The following is a 17,726-nucleotide window of genomic DNA, read 5'->3' on the forward strand; positions in this document are numbered from 1 at the left end:
TTGGATTACTGCATCTCTGTCAAATCTTTTGGAACCCATGTACCTAAGATGCTAAAAAAAGAAGAAAAATGTGTGTGGTTTTGTGACTGACATTATTAGCAAAACTTTTTGACATGGCCAAGGAAGAGAAACTAAATTTAATTTGAAAGTGGCTTAGTGAGGAGAGGGATTGTAAGTCAAATTCTTAATTTCCAATAATGATTAATTAGAAAACATGCTTATAAAGTACTAGTAGAAATTTAGACATGAAATGAATCCGTTTCTGATATTCTAAGGGCAGAAAAGTCCTATTTATTAATATTGTCGCTGTATGTTCAGCATCTAGAATACACAGTGGGTAAATAAATCTTGAATGATGTTATGTTAAGATTTTTCTGCAGGAACTAGTGGACTTGGCAAGCTACAAAACCAGAGCAACTAATAATTTGTTTCACTGTTTTTATGAAACTTTTAATTTTACTTGTGAGATCTATAATTAATTACAAAGAAGAATATTCAATTGTTTGTTGTTAATGTTGTAGAGTGAGAGATTATAAACTTAGAGCAGTCTTTTTCTATGTTTTAGGCAGAAAAAATTGGCTGGGCATCATGGACAAGTGTGCTTGGTTTATGCTGCGAGGGGATTTGGCCAGTAACTGGAGAAGTCATGGACGTTACTGCCTCTTCCCTCACCAGTGACAAAACAGTCCTAGCTACTGGGGATGATTTGGGATTTGTGAAGTTATTTAGATATCCTGCTAAAGTATGTGTTTTTCTTTAATTCTCCTAATGATCATAACTATAAAAATGGTTAAGGTAATGACCTTTCATAGCATTTCACTGTTGTAATATGAATATCACATATGGAATACATGATGTTGTAATATGAAAGGTTCATAATTTATTTCCTGTTCTTGACATCATGTTTATAGCTTTTATCTAGAATTAGTAGTATAATTTATGATCCCATATCTTAAGTTATGTATTATATTGTATGATTTCTGAGTATTAAGTAGTATAAATATTCCTTTTAGAAGAATCATTCTTTTAGTCCTAATATTAAATAATTTTAGTATTCAACACTAAATACAAACTCTTGATATTTACAACTTTAACATTTAAAATGTTCTGATTAAATATACTGCTACTGCTGCTGCTAAGTCACTTCAGTCGTGTCCGACTCTGTGCGACCCCATAGACAGCAGCCCACCAGGCTCCCCGTCCCTGGGATTCTCCAGGCAAGAACACTGGAGTGGGTTGCCACTTCCTTCTCCAACGCATGAAAGTGAAAAGTGAAAGTGAAGTCACTCAGTCGTGTCTGACTCTTAGCGACCCCATGGACTGCAGCCTACCAGGCTCCTCTGCCCATGAGATTTTGCAGGCAAGAGTACTGGAGTGGGGTGCCATTGCCTTCTCTGCTGATTAAATATAAAACACTATAAATTATAATACCTCTAAAGTCAAAGTAAACAACATTGGTTTAATGTAATGAATAATGCTATTTTTATAAAACCAAACTGTAGAGACTCTTTGAAATGTACATGGCCACGCTAACTGTGTGCTGTGTGATGACTAATCCTTTTACTGCTTTCTTCTGTTCAAACTCCTGGAGAAGAAAATGGCAGCCCACTCCAGTATTCTTGCCTGGAGAATCCCAGGGACAGAGGAGCTTGGTGGGCTACAGTCCACAGGTCGCAAAGAGTTGGACACAACTGAGAGACTTCACTTTCTGTTCAAACTACTGGGAAACATTAGGCTTTCACTTAGCACAAAAATATAATTCACGAAATCAAGTATAGATACATATTTACTTGTCACAAATTCAGATGTATGTTATAATCTAGCACCAACATGAATATAAATGTAAGTATGAAATATGGCACTGAAATCATGATATTCAGTGCATGATGGTCTTAATTAATTCATTTCAGCATTGAAATGAAACTGTAAGTTTTAAAAATTCCCGTAGAGAACTCAGGTACCCAAGAAAATATTTCACGAGTCCTTGTTTTAGATATACTGAAGTTGTAGTACCTTACTTAATAAGAATGTGTTCCAATAAAACATTTATTAGTAAAAAACTTCACTCTCAGTATACTAGATGGTATAGAAGCCCTAAGAATATGTTCTAGAATGTTGGTCCACAGATTTCTTCTTCTCCTTACTGTAGCAAGAACCACAAAATCGTAGGAAACTATCTTCTTCTGGTGTTTTCATGACAGATTTCTCATCGATTTCAGCTGATTTTATTGATTCCTCGTTTCCAAAGAATCCACTGATTTAACTATTACTTACCATGTTTTGTTCCCCTGGAGAAGGAAATTGCAACCCACTCCAGTATACTCGCCCGGCAGGCCACAGTCCATGGGGTTGCAAAGTCAGACATGACTGAGCAACTGAACGTGTTTGTTTAAGACATTTCTTATTTTAACACCCTTGAAAAGATATCCATATAAAACCTGCTTGTGACATGTTGATCTGAAATTTACCTATGTAATCCAGTAATGCTAGTGTTCTCGATTTAAAAGTTACCAGTATCTTGGATTTTTCCTTATATTTAAAAGAAAAATACATTACTGTGTGTAACATCTGCTTATAATCAAAAACACTAATGAATTACAATGAATTATTATGTACACAGGTATATACTGAAATGTTTGCTAATTACTTTTTGTTAATATGGCAATGCTGTATGTACATAGGCATTCGTACCCTGATTTTCCCAGTTATTGTGTTTCTTTCCAACAATAATATGTCTGCATAGCCATCGTTTTTTAAAAGATATCCACCATAATTAACTATTACTATATTGAATATTTACGGTATTTAAAATGTTTCACTGCTGTAAGTCAGTACTATGGCAAATGTTTTTTGTGTAGGTAAGGTCTCCTTAGCATATACGCTTAAAAAGGGATGGTGAGACAAAGGTCAGCATTTTCATACTTTTCAATGTAGAATACCAACTTGATGTCCAAAAGAGTTATGCCCATAGTACTAACAGTGTGCAAAACTACTAGTTTATCCTATCCTCACTAAGTTTGGGAGCTGTTACTTTTTATTTTAGTGAGTTTCAGTATTTTCTCTCTTTTTTTTTTTTAACAAAGTGTCTTTGCAATGATTAATTTCCAATCAGAGATTAAGAAGTTCAAAATTATAAAAACTTTTCAAGTAATAAAATTTCTCAGAAATTTGAATTTTTTTCAATTTTTAGGGAAAATTTGGAAAGTTTAAGAGGTACGTGGCCCATAGTACACATGTCACAAATGTTCGCTGGACTCACGATGACAGCATGTTGGTTACCTTAGGAGGCGCAGATATGTCTTTAATGGTTTGGACAAATGAAATGGAGGGCTATCGAGAAAAGAGACCGTGTGATAGCGAAGAGTCTGATATGGATTCTGAAGAAGATGGGGGTATGTCATTTTAAGATGTTTTAACAAAACATAGAAAAAATTTAGCACAACTGATTTAAACTGTGGAAGTTTAATAAGTAAGAATAATGCTTGAATAGTTATCGTTTCAGTCTTTTTGGTCTGTTTAACACCAGAATTTTTTCTGTTACTCTAAAAATAACAGGTTGGCATATACTGATGACTTATTCTTCATTTAGCAATGTGTGATAATCATACTTTAAAGAAATACTATTAAAATAAATTTATAGTATTGAAACTCATACTTTAAAATAATTTTGTTTTTTTCCTATTATACTAGTAATACCCACTCATTGTAGAAAAGTTAGAAAGTACATTTTGCAATAAAAAATGAACACAGCATCCATAATTTGAACACTCAGAGAGATAACTTCTGTTAACATTTGGGATGTTACCCATAGGGGTATGTGTATTTATATACATTATCTTTTTTTTTTTTTTTAAACAAAAATGGCATCATATTGAGGTGTTTTTTTTTTTTTTTTTGGTAGCTTGCCATTATCACTTAATCAGTATTCTTTATCACTGAATATTCTTCTACATCATTTTTACTGGCTGTTTGTTATTTCATAATTTGACTATAACACGATGTATTTAACTTATTTCATATTGTTTAACATCCTTGTATCCGATTTTTAAGATCATAATTGAGATCCTCAGCTATAACGTAGAGAATAATTCTTATATTTTGATGTTAGGCTATGACAGTGATGTCACAAGGGAGAATGAAATCAGTTACACCATCAGAGCCTTATCAACAAATATTCGCCCAATGTTTGGAATCAAGCCTCATTTGCAACAAAAAGAACCCTCAACTGATGAGAGGTAACAATCAAGTTTAAAACTAGATGAAGAGAAAGATACCAGTATTAGAAATTGAATTGATTGTTTAACTGAATTAATATTTTGCAGAAAGTAAGTAGCGGTGGTACTCTTGCATTTTACAGTCCCCACCTTCGCTTAGAAACCATGTTTGTCCTTAAATACTTTTTGGTAATGACGCTGTCCTTTGCAAGTAGCTTAGGGAATGATGCTATATATAAAGTCCGTATGATTAAATGAATCTTACTTGCTAACTTTTATAAATATATGTGATAGGGTTTCAAGAAATAATACAAACTGAACCTAGTATGTTTTAGGAAGCAAATGAACCAGAGAGATGCTTAAGTTTTGAAAAGGCCTTTTTATCCATGTGCATTTGATCAAGGATAGAAAGTCATTATTTTAAATTTTTTCCAAAAAGGCAAGTTGAAGTATAGCTTGTCTCTGGGAATTATTGGTCTTTGTCAAGAATCAGCAAATCAAAATAAGGCTATGTGCACTGCAGTCTATGAGAAAAGAGAACTTCATTTAACAAATTATCTTAGTGTAATGACAGATCAAGAGAAAAATTGTGAGCCTGATGTTTTTAAAATCATTAGAGAAGATAGAAAACAGTGAAGAGGCGTGTGGATCAGTGAACCGCATAGAGTCACTTAAAAGCAGGGAGACGCGATGGTCTGTTTGGTGGTGTGAGTTGTATCTGACTCTTTGCGGACCCCATGGACTGTAGCCCACCAGGCTCCTCTGTCCGTGGGATTCTCCAGGCAAGATTACTGCAGTGGGTTGCCATTTCCTTCTCCAAGGGATCTTCCTGACCCAGGGATTGAACCCTGGTCTCCTGCACTGCAGGTGGACTCTTTACCCACTGAGCTATGAGGGAAGCCATAAAGGCATGAGAAGGGGCAGAATATTAAGCCAGAGGTATGTTTCTTTTAATGCTGAACATACCATGATCTAAATACTTGCACGGTATTCAAGGTTGAGGTGATTTGACTCTGACTTTGAAGACAGTTCAAAGGGCATGGTTTTTGGAATAAGATCCCAGGTGATCCCAATGGTAAAGAACCCACCTGCCAATATAGGCAGACACAGGTTTGGTCCCTGGGTCAGGAAGATTGCCTGGAGGAGGGCATGGCAACCCACTCCCGTATTCTGGCCTGGAGAATCCCGTGGACGGAGGAGCCTGGCGGGCTGCAGTCCACGGGGTGACATGGAGTTGGACACAGCTGAAGCAACTTAGCACGCAAATGGGTTACAATACTCAGTTTATTGTTTGCCAGTTGTACGACCTTGAGAAACTTTTCACTCTCTCTGAGCCTCAGTTTCCTCAGAGGTAAAAAAAGAAAACATTATAATCCACAATTTATGGAGTATTTCATGAAATGAAGTAATGTATATAAAGAATTGAGGTAGTAATTCTTCACCACCCCTTTCTTGGACTAAAATACAAAGTAACCTAAGGAGATATCTGGTTAATACTGATACACTTCCTTTAAAAAAAAAATTTTTTTTATTGTAATTTAGGCCACGTCACACTACTTGCGAGATCTTTGTTCCCCAACCAGGAATTGAACCCAGGACCACAGCAGTAAAAGCACTGAGTCCTAACAACTGGACTCCAGGGAACTCCCTAAGAGCTTTTTCTTTTAGTACTGAAATTAAATATCCACAGAGTAATAAATACTACCTGTATATTTATTAATTAGAGCCATATCAGTATGTCAGTGTGGATGTTCAGAATTAGAATATTTTCAGTATAATACTTAATATTCCCTAAAAGAAATTATCTCTCACAGGTAATGAAAAATATAATATAGGGAAGAAGAAACTCTAGGTATTCTCATTAATCTTCATTTATTATATTGATTTTTAAAGAAAATATTATCATTTATCAGATAAATGGAGTATGTCAGAAAATGTGACCTAATTTTAATCTGTAGACCGTCCCTCTTGGTAAAACACTTAAATTTCCTCCTTAATTGTGGAAGTGACCAAGTTCTGACAGAAATATTTTACTGCTCACAAAGAATGGTTGACACTGTCATAATTGTAATCTTTGCTGTTAACTTGCATTCTCAAAATTATTTATTTATTTTGCATTTTGTTCTCAAATTATTTTATAATTCAGCTCTGCTAAATTCCCCTGAAAATGCCAAGGCAGAAAAGTCATTATTGTGATTCATAGTTAGGAGGCCTCATTTTCATCAAATGCAAGAGTCAAAAGAGATAAAAATGAAGGTTTTTTTTTTTTAATCAACTTTCACTTTTGTGAAGAGGTTAAATGGTCTGTATACATAATTGTCTTCAGTTTTAAATAAAATATATCATCATCAAATACAAAACATTTTTTAAACAAATCAAATGTTTGTCAAATGTCTACTTAAAAGGAAAATATTTCTGATGACAATTTGACTTTATTTAGTTGATTTTTTTGTGGATTCTTTTTTCCTAAATGACATTAATAATTTTATGTTTTTCTTTTTCTGTTTAAGTATTTTTATGACAAGTCTTAATGTATTTAAAGTAATTACTTGTCAATCAAATTTCCAATATTTTTTAATAAATCAGAACAGCGTGACATAAAATTTAGGCATTATTGTATTTCCTTAGAATTTTATTGACATGTTACTTTTATTCTGTCTACTAAACTGATATATTTTATTCATCATCAATTTTCATATCTGTTTATCTCCTTACTTTTTTCTCTTGCTTCTTTTGAAGGCAGGGAGTAGTAAGGTAAGTTATTTTATTTAAGAAAATATTTTACTCAAAAATTTATTCTTCTGTTTTGGTCTTTGTGGTATTTTAAGGTATTGATTTTTTTCCTTATAAAACACTGAACTAGTTTTGCTGAGAAAGAATTAGAAAATGAAAGAGAACAAATCCTACAAAAGAGCTGCGTTTGAAGATACAATATGTGAGTGTTGTTGTAAGGGTCTTCCTTATAATCAGTGTTTTTACAGATGACTTTTCATAAACGCCTGTACTCTAATAGTTTTAGTTTTTCCTTAAATTTCAAAGACTTGTAAAAACAGTAATCACACATATTTCTCAGTGAAAACTTTTCCAGTTGATAGCAAGCCTGTTAGTTTCATGTCATACTTAATATATTCATTAATATAGGGCAATAATGATATTTACATGTTTAATAAAATTATATTTGCAAGAAGGGACTGTTTGGGGTCATTTGATAGCTGCCTTTAGTAAATAAAAGTGTCTTCAGACAGTTTCTGAAACAGGACAGTATGGAAAAGCCTCGTCTGTTTTGGAAGTTAAAAAAGGTACCAGCAGGGAAATGCTGACAGATAAGATGAACAAGTAAACTTGAGAAAGATTGCTCAGAGCTTCAGATGTTAGGTGCTCCTTAGTTAATTTGGCAGATAACAGGAATTCACTCTGTTTTAAGCAGGAGGTGATGTGTGCAAAGATATGAGTCTGGAGTGTGATGTGACTCCTTTAAAAGGCCCTCATAAAGCTACACTATTTTAGCAGAAGTGAAACATTCAGACCTAGCATCAGATCTGGAATAGCTTCTTCGGGACTGAGCTCTGCATTTTAAAGGAACATTGACAATTTACAGTGAACTAGAAAGAAACACAGGATAAAGGAAAGTTGGGTGGCCACTTCACATAAAGAATAATTCATCATTTTTGGAATCACTAGTTTCCAAAAAAAAAGAAGACTAAGTGGAGATGGAATTGCCGTCTTACAAGCAGTTTTTCGTGCAGGGTTTAGTAAATGCCCACTTGCCATCAGGGTTGTGAAGGGGTGTTCCAGACATGTAAGAGAAGTCTGCTTTCATTCGGAGGGGGGATGAGATGAACAGCTGTGACCCTTCCAGTTCTGTTCAGCCATTATGTTGCTATGGGGGATTTTTTTATAGTTACCTCCTTTGTTGGAACAGCTTCAGATACCACACGGTCTCAAGACTCCTTCTGCATGTGCGGTTACATTGGCTGACTGGGAATCCCTCTGGGGCCAGAGGAGGGGGAGCTTCGGTTCCTTAGACAGTCCTTAACAGCAGCGCAGTACTACCAACCTTTTAAGTTAATAAACATTAAATAAGCTTAAATATTTTGTTTGAAATTCAGTTTGCACTGTGGAAAATAAGAGTGGCAAGCTATACACAACATGGAACATGTTGAATTCTTTTCCGTTTCATCTTTTTTCTTCTGATTTCTCTGCCATTAATGGAATAATTTAAGCCTTTTTTAATATACAGCAGTAAATAAAAACAATAGGCCTTTACTATATACCATATAGTTTATCTGCATGAAATGTGTATAAGTATTTTATTACAGGACATATTTTACTACTATTTTCAATTCAGATTTGTGTTGTAATCTTTTCCCTTTTTTATCTGCTGCTGGAAAGAGGCTCCAGGTAACCTTCTCTCTTTGCTCTAGTCCATGAGGCCTGATTTTGTCTTTTTATTATCTTTGATATTTACCATTAATGAGCTGTGTTACTTGGTGTTCTTTACCTCTGTTCACAGCTTTCCATGTTTTTCTCCTTTGAAATGAGTATCCCTGAAATGACTATATCTTAATAATTGGATTCATACCTGGTGGGTTACAGTCCATGGAGTCACAAAAGTCGGACATGACTTTTTCACTTTAATAATTGGATTCATGACATATAAGTAACTGCCTTACTAAAACTTAATCCATTTGATTTGTATAATTTTCCAAGTTGTATAATTTTAAGCAATAATATATCCTATATAACTTATCTTTACAAAAATTAAAATATGCTTGATTGTTATACAGGATTTAGAGATAAAAATTATACACTTATTAAAGCTGTCAGACACCTGTATGCAGGACAGCAAAAAAGACACAGATGTGTATAGCGGACTTTTGGACTCAGAGGGAGAGGGAGAGGGTGTGATGATTTGGGAGAATGGCATTGAAACATGTATAATATCATGTAAGAATCGAAATGCCAGTCTATGTCTGATGCAGGATATGACATGCTTGGGGCTGACGCGCGGGGATGACCCAGAGAGATGTTGTGGGGAGGTGGGTGGGAGGGGGGTTCATGTTTGGGAACGCATGTGCACCTGAGGTGGATTCATGTCAATCTATGCCAAAACCAATACAGAATTGTAAAGTAAAAATTAAAAATAAATAAATAAATTAATTAAAAAAAAAAAAGCTGTCAGACAATAACACTGAATAAACGTTAAGAACTTGGAGAAGAAGGCAAGGCTGCTCCCATTTTTTAAAATGATTTTAGCAGAAATATTTTAAAATACTAAATAATATAAAGTTAATTCTATTGATTACTTATAGACATTTTAAAAGATGAAAAAGGTTTGGAATCAAAAATTTTTGTGATAATTTGAAGAGTCCTTCGTATAGTGTTGCAAGTGCAGAACTTCTGTGTCACCCATCATGGTTATATACTTCTACATACTGGCTCACATACATGTGAAGATACACATGTATATTACATGGTCAAGACATAACACTTTCTTTACTTTTTATAGATGTGTACCTTGAAAATCACTTTGAAAATGCAAATATATTGTTATGCCTTTAATTTTGTGAATTTATTCAGAAATGTTAGAGTTTTCTTGACTGGAAAGTTGTATCATTTTCAGATTTAGTTGTTACTCAATTAATATTGAAATGTGAAGGGGGAGGTGATATATGATTGATTTAGATTCACTGTTCAGCTTATTAAACATTTGAATAATGACTATCTGAGTTTAAACTAAATGATGTGAGTTAAAAAAAAAAACAATAAACAGAAGGCTTTTTTTAGGGAAGAGTTGCCATGTTCAAATAGCTGAAAATGGGAGCTCCATATACCTAATGACACATTATAAATAGATTCTGAACTTGGTGGTGGAAACAGAGGGAGAGGAATAGATTTGAGAGCTACTGTGTAAGTTTGCAAAATATAAAGTAAATAGTGAAAACGAGGGAAGAGGAGTTGGAGGCAATAATAATAGCCTTTTACAGAGTCACCGTAAGATGGCTTGTGTGCCTGACTGACAGTGTTGCCATAGACACACTAGGAACTTCAGAGGAGAAGAAAAAGGGCACAGAGGCCCCGGTGATGAGTGCACGTTTGAACTCAGATGTGATTTACATCTCCAGCAGTATGGGAAGTGTATAGAAATATTTTCAAAATTCAGGAAGAATATATTGAGTACTTGCCATGTGCAAGATACTGAGATAGCTACGTTAGAGCAGTAATCTAGGCTGTTCTTGATAACGCACCCCATCAAGAAGCTTTTGAGTTTGTAAAACTAACATTTGTATGTTTTTATCACCAATCTGTTCTTGTGCTGTTGTATTAGTTGCATTTATGGAACATACATTAAAGAAATTAAAAGAAAAGTGAATAGAAGTTCTGACATTTTCTTTCTACCTTGCTGCCTTAGAAGATACCAAGATATAGAGGGTGGAGTCTAGTGAGAAACACAGATTGGGTTCACTCTTGGGGTGGAGTGTCAGACATTGCTCTCTGGAGGGCTGAGAGGAGCTGGATGAGGGCGCCGGGTGACGCTTCCCCTCCTCTCTCCCGCTTTTCTGCTTCAGGCCTCCGGTGAGCAGAGCCCCACCGCAGCCAGAAAAACTCCAGACCAACAACGTTGGCAAGAAAAAGAGGCCCATAGAGGTGAGGACAATCCACCTCCCGGTGCTAACTTGTACCTTAGAATGTGTCCAGGGTTTATTCTGTTTCCTTTCTGTAGAACACCCAAATCTTACCATTATTCTTTATGAAAATAAGTGTATTGAGTAATCTTTATTGTTCCGTTGTAAAAATTGATTGCTTAACTGTCGAGTCTGAGCTTGGATTAACATCCTCTGTTCCCTTTCTTTCTTTTTTTCTTTTAGTTTTCTATGAATAATACCCTGAATTGAACCATATCTCAGAGAACTTCTGAATGTGAATGTAAATGTATGGAGTGGTGTATGGTTTACAGAGGCACAGTGACCTTACAGTGTCCTGTACTTAGTGGCTTGAACTTACAAGTTAAAGGTTTAATATTTATACTAAATCAGGAACTTTTACCCCATGAAATAGTCACTGTAGAGTTTAATAACAGCCCTGCTTCCAAGCAAAGAAACTTTCCACAATAATTGAGCAAAAGAGAAAAGTTCTCCCATATTTCATAATTTCATAATCCCGGTATCAGCAAAAACAGACTGCTGGGTGTGTGTTAGTCGCTCAGTCATGTTTGACTCTTTGCAACCCCGCAAACTGTAGCCCACCAGACTTCTCTGTTCTTGGAATTCTCCAGGCAAGAATACTGGAGTGGATTCCCTTCTCCAGAGGATCTTCCTGACCCAGGGATCAAACCCTGGTCTCCTGTATCGCAGGCAGATTTCTTTACTGTTTGAGCTACAGGGAAGTCCTTAAGCAGACTGCTCAGTGAGGTCAAAAGAAAGGTGTAAAGCTGTGGGAGGGCGATTATTGTACTTCCTGCCCCACTCAGCCTCACACGGTCAGTGAGAATGGGCATGTGGAGTCGCAGAATTATCTTTAGCACGAGTTATCAGAGACGGCATGCTTAGTATATGAAGCTGATAAACTCTTTAGATCCTTGGAAGCATACCACTTGGATCTAGTTTATCCTCAGTTATATGTAAAGATCAAATATTTTTGACTAACAGTTAACACAAATTGAAATATTTTTCTTTTGGACACAAAGTATCTCAGTGTTTAACACACGAAATCTTAAGAACTAAAATTCTTGGAGTCAGATGACAATGTGCTTCCCTTTTCATTTTTATAGATTTATGTAGAAAAGTATGGAATGTGTGTTTCAGCTGCTCAAAAAAGCTTAAATAGAGAGGCGCATCTAGCTTAGTTTTGTGCTTGAAATTTATAAATCAAAAATGTATCCTCCATTTTGACTGAAGACCACCAGTACTATTTACAACAAAGTAATGGTGAACATTTAGACATGAGCAAATGTATAACGATTTTATCGTTGTTTTAGGACCTTGTGTTGGAGCTTGTTTTTGGCTATCGAGGCCGAGACTGCAGGAATAATGTTCATTATTTAAATGATGGTGATGATATAATTTATCACACGGCATCTGTTGGAATTCTTCACAATGTTGCTACAGGTAGGAAACCCTAATTCTCCATTCCCCTCTTTTTAAAATTGAGAATTTTTTATTTAGCATCTTAAAACTCTGTTAAGCATATAAATAATTAAAATACATGAATCTGGAGTATGAATATTTCATACTGGAGAACTTCCTAGTAATATTTTAAGGAATTGACAATCTCGAGGAGAGCATAGCACAGCAGAAAAGGACTTCATAATGCAGAGTGCTTACAGGTCTTGGTTAGAAGTGAAGGATGACTGTGTGCTGAAAGCATGTTTCACAGCAGAAACACTGGTAACTTCTGTTTCCTCGCAAGTGGTTGTCTGATAGTTAGTGACTGAAAGGAACATGTTGGGTGAGTGATTGCTAGGACTGGCGGTGGAGTGGCAGTGTTCATGCTGAGCACTTGGAAAGCCAAGAAGGTTAACTAAGAAAGCTGCTTGCTTGTGACTTGATTGATAATACCTGTTAGATCCAAGAGATGGGAAAATATTTCTTGACGTCTATTTAACTGATTGTATTGTTGAAAAAGTTCTCTAAGCATCATTTGATGACCAAGGATGTGATAATCCTACTGTAATACTCTTTATTAATTTAGAATTGCTTTATTACATAAAGTTATAAACTTCGTAAAGTCAGAATGTTGTTCAGTTGCTCAGTTGTGTCCGACTCTTTGTGACCCCCTGTGGACTACAGCACTCCAGGCTTCCCTGTCCTTCACCATCTCCTTGGACTTGCTCAAACTCATGTCCATTGGGTCAGTGATGCCATCCAACAAATTTATCCTCTGTCATCCCCTTCTACTCCCACCTTCGATCTTTCCCAGCATCAGGGTCTTTTCAAATGTCAGCTCTTTGCATCAGGTGGCCAAAGTATTACAGTTTCAGCCTCAGCATCGGTCCTTCCAGTGAATTTTCAGGACTGATCTCCTTTAGGATGGACTAGTTTGACCCTCTTGCAGTCCAAGGGACTCTCAAGAGTCTTCTGGGACATCATAGTTCAAAAGCATCAGTTGTTCTGCCCTCAGCTTTCTTTATGGTCCGACTCTCACATCCCTACATGACTACTGGAAAAACCATAGCCTTGACTAGACGGACCTTTGTCAGCAAAGTGGTGTCTCTGCTTTTTAACATGCTTTCTAGGTTGGTCATAACTTTCCTTCCAAGAAGCAAGCATCTTTTAATTTCATGGATGTAGTTGCCACCTGCAGTGATTTTGAGCCCAACGAAATAGTCTGTCTCTGTTTGTATTGAAGATGCAGTTCATTTAGTACAAACATTTCTGGCTTTTTTTTCCCTCTGGTAGCTTCACTCTAGTTAGGTAGAATGGATTATGTGAGTCATAATCCCCTACCCCTGCCCTGGTCAGTATTAATCATTAATATGGTATATCTATTTTAGTTTCCTTAAGAAAAAGATTCATGAAGATTACACAAATCAATGGTAATTTTTTATACAATACTTTAGGTCATTACAAAATACCTCTTACTAATAGAAAATCCTCTTTGAGGCTTCACTTATCCTTCACAGAGAATATAGAAGATAAGAAAAGACACACTACATAAGGATGGAAGTGTAAATACATTTCCATGTTTATACATGTCGTTTGCCTTAGTTTCCTGGATTTTAGTTACTCGGCTCCCTAATGATGGAGTGTAGAGGGGTGACTAGGCCTCCGCCCCAGTGGCCTCTCTCCGTTCTGCGGTTACATTGCTGTGCGTAACGTCCAAGAAGTCCTCATCTGATAGCTATCTATCTACTGATTTAGTCAGTAGCGCATATAATTATTTGTGTATTCCTTTAAGTGAACTCAGCCCTGGGAAATATGAAGCACATTTTACTTTGAGAAGAAGTTCGAAAGTAATGTTAGATATATTAAATGTTATTCAAAACTGGTTTTCTTTGGTTTTGTTTTGCTCTTTGGAGGACCTCGTGTCGATGGCGCCCTGTAGCCTGGGCCCAGTCGGCCGGCCTGACCTCGTCCCCCGCCTCTGCGTTTGGCTTGCAGGAGCCTCCCTTCCTGGCCTCCTGCACCGTCACAGTCTTCCAGGGCCTCTCCACTGTCGCTGCTACAAGATGAATCAGATTACTTCTTGGATCAGAATTCTTTCAGTACCTCCCCGCTGACTACAGAATAAATATAAAATTTAATAATAGGCTTGTTTTTAAAATCCTCTGTAATTCTAGTTCAAACTTGCCTGTCCAACGATATTTCTCACTTTTCTTTTTTGTTACCCTGTATTTCAGCCAAACGAGCCATCTGTATGCATTCCCATGGCTTCCCTGCCTTTGTATCTTTGCTTCAAGTATTCTTCTCCCTAAAACACCTGCCCCAACCGCAGTCACATTTCCAGAATCTGCTGTGTCAGTTCAGGAGTGCCATCTGTTCATAAGAAGAACAGATCACTGCATATGTCCATAGCACTTTGATCTTTAACTCTCTTGTGGCACTTGATGTCTCCAACTTGGTTTTACATGGGTTATGCCTTTCATGGTTCACTACGTTAAGGATTTGTCAGTCACATTTACGTCCTTAGGATGAAGTATATATACTGTGCTCAAAAAATATATGTTAAATAAGCAAGGAAGTTAAACACAGCAGTTTATTACTCTGAGTAAAGTGCATTTGACTATTTCACGTTAAAGTTTTCAAATTTAATTTTCAAATTCTTTTTTTATAGGGACTCAGAGTTTTTATCAGGAACATAATGATGATATTCTGTGCCTCACTGTAAATCAGCACCCCAAATTTATCAACATAGTGGCAACTGGCCAAGTAGGTATGTTTCTGTATTTTAAAAAGAAATAGTATTAAGTAGTTGTCTTCTTTAAATTAATTCAGTATCCTAGGGGAAAAAGACTGAAACACTTTTGTGTATTGTTTGAAATGCATTTGTGTGTGAAGCACACATCCAGTTTTACCATATTATTTGCTTCCAGGTACTTTTTTTTCCGCTTTGCTTATCTGTATTGGTTCAGACAGTTCAGAATGAAGAGCATTGTATTTTATGGTGGTTGAAATAGTTGGATTTAATTGTTTAGCAGAAATTTCTGAGCAGCCGAAAGTTTTAATTTAATAGCACGTAAAACAGGAAGGAAGAGTCTGAGGCGGGAGTGGTGAGAAAGAGGAGCTGAGAAGTGACTGATGAGTGGGCAGAGCCTCTGCCTCCGGGGACACCCTGGAGAGCGGAGAAGCCGAGCCCATGCTGTTGTGCTGTCGGTGAGCCCTTTGCCCTCTCCTTTGGCGGTGATCGGATTTGCCAGCTGGTTTTGAAATCCCTTATCTTGCTATTTTCTTTCAACTCTAGAAAATTTTGACAAAAGTCGTAACTCCACAAGCAAAATGGTGAGTGGGTGGCAGGTCTCTTTAGGACAGACCTACCAGTAACTGACCACAGTGACTGCGGCGCAGCAGACTGATCAGCGAGGCCTTCACAGCCCATGTATAGTGTGTGAAATGGTCAGAGGCATTGGGTTTATTGGGCTTCAGTGAGCCTCAATGGCTAAGGCAACTTTCCAGGCATTGTTTTCTTCTTGAATAAGATGATTTAGGCTTTAACATGATCAGTTAGAAAGTTGTGCTCTGTTATCTGTTCGTTCTACAGTTATGCCACAAAGACCCTTGTAATCTTCCTTTCTGTAAAAAGTTTCTCCTTTTAAAAAGAAAGGTCAGTTCTTAACCTGTTACATACACAATATTCTAAGCTTTGAATTTATTAGTTATTTACATTTTATTGATGTATAGTTGATACATGCTGTGTTAGATTCTGATGTACAGCAGGGTAGTTCTTTTCTGTTACGGGTTATCACAGGATATTGAATATAGTTCCCTGTGGTATATAGTAAGACCTTGTTGTTTATCTGTTTTATATATAGTAGTTTGTATCTGCTAATCCCAGACTTCCAGTTTCTCCCTCCCCCGTATCCTTTCTCCTTTGGTAACCATTAATTTGTTTTCTATGTCTGTGAGTCTATTCCTGTTTTATTAGTAAGCTAATTTGTGTCATGTTTTAGATTCCACATATGTGTGATGTCATATGGAATCTTGTCTTTTCTCTTTTTGACTTGCTCACTTAGTATAATCTCTGGATCCATCCGTGCTGCTGCAGATGGCATTGTTGCATTCTTTTTTAAGGCTGAGTATTATTCCATTGTGTATATATGTACCACATTTTCTTTAACCATTTATCTGCTGCTGGACATTTAGGTTGCTTCCATGTCTTGGCTCTTTAAATGGTGCTGCTATGAACATTAGGATGCATGTGTCTTTTCAAAGTAGAGTTTTCTCTGGACAAATGCCCAGGAGCGGGATTGCCAGATCATACGGCAGCTCTGTTCCTAGCTTCTTGAGGAATTCATGCTGTTTTCCTTAGTGGATGCACCAGTTTACAGTCCTAGCAACAGTGTCCTCTGGAGGAGGAAATGGCAGCCCACTCCAGTATTCTTGCCTGGAGCATCCCATGGACAGAGCAGTCTTGTGGGCTCCAGTCCATGGGGTCGCAGAATCAGACACGACTGAGGGACTAACACATGCATACATCTAACAGTGTAGAAAGGTCCTCTTTTCTCCACACCCTCGGAAAAAATGGTAGACTTTCTGAGGATAGCCATTCTGACCTGTATCAAGCGATTGGTTTGCATTTCTCTGATAATTTGTGATGTTGAACAGTATGTCTTCTTTGGAGAAATGTCTGTTTAGGTCTTCTTCCGATTTTTGATTGGGTTGTTTGTTTTTTGTCATTCAGTTCTATGAGCTGTTTGTATATTTTGGAAATTAAGCCCTGTTGGTCAAATTTTTTGCAGATATTTTCTTCCAATCTGTAGGTTGTCTTTTCATTTTATTTATGGTTTCCTTTGCTGTGCAAAAGCTTCTAAATTTCCTTAGGTCCCATTTGTTTATTTTTGCTTTTATTTATATTGCCTTTGTAAGTTGACCTAAGAAACCATTCGAGAACGGTTCCTTTGTGTCATTTTACTTGTTTCAATCAGTGTTTCTCTGACTTTATGAATTTAGGAGAAACAATTATCTATTGTGGGCCTGAAGAAATGTTTTTATATGTAAGTCTTCTAACTTCTCCTTAGGAAGCTCTGTTGTAAAATGCTTCCTCATATAGAACAGAAATCTGTCTCTCTTTCATTGCGATTCACCAGTCCTCATTTTGGGGCACCTAGAATATTTAGACCTGTGATGGTTAGGTCTTTATCTGTACTCTTTATTTGCCCCAGGCCCACAGATATTCCAGGATAAGCCTGTTTTCCAAAACCAAAACCCTCAGTTTTAAACCGTTCTTTGTGTGACACAGTTTCAAGTACTGTCATCATTTAGTTGTCATCAGAGCATGTTCAAATTTAAAACTGGTATATCCTGACTGGTCTTCTCAGCAAAGTCAAGTACTTTATTGCCTTTTCTCTCATATTCC

The 17,726-nt window shown here is 36.6% G+C and overlaps 1 protein-coding gene across 12 annotated transcripts in view; it reads left to right on the forward strand.

The window, feature by feature from the left end:
- The window catches only part of EML5 (EMAP like 5), a 154,428-nt gene that overhangs the window by 107,379 nt on the left and 29,323 nt on the right, over window positions 1-17,726 (forward strand). For 6 of the 12 annotated variants that reach the window (XM_040227497.1, XM_040227498.1, XM_040227505.1 and 3 more), the window contains exons 25-32: window positions 566-742; window positions 3,191-3,392; window positions 4,109-4,235; window positions 6,954-6,968; window positions 8,607-8,615; window positions 10,784-10,862; window positions 12,193-12,322; window positions 14,988-15,086. In XM_040227497.1, coding sequence (XP_040083431.1) covers window positions 566-742; window positions 3,191-3,392; window positions 4,109-4,235; window positions 6,954-6,968; window positions 8,607-8,615; window positions 10,784-10,862; window positions 12,193-12,322; window positions 14,988-15,086 — 838 coding nt within the window. The remainder of the gene's footprint in view (window positions 1-565; window positions 743-3,190; window positions 3,393-4,108; window positions 4,236-6,953; window positions 6,969-8,606; window positions 8,616-10,783; window positions 10,863-12,192; window positions 12,323-14,987; window positions 15,087-17,726) is intronic. The other 6 variants (XM_040227500.1, XM_040227501.1, XM_040227502.1 and 3 more) reach the window with 3 other exon arrangements.

Source organism: Oryx dammah, unplaced genomic scaffold (assembly GCF_014754425.2).
Source record: "Oryx dammah isolate SB20612 unplaced genomic scaffold, SCBI_Odam_1.1 HiC_scaffold_26, whole genome shotgun sequence".
In the NCBI taxonomy this organism is placed as follows: Eukaryota; Metazoa; Chordata; class Mammalia; order Artiodactyla; family Bovidae; genus Oryx; species Oryx dammah.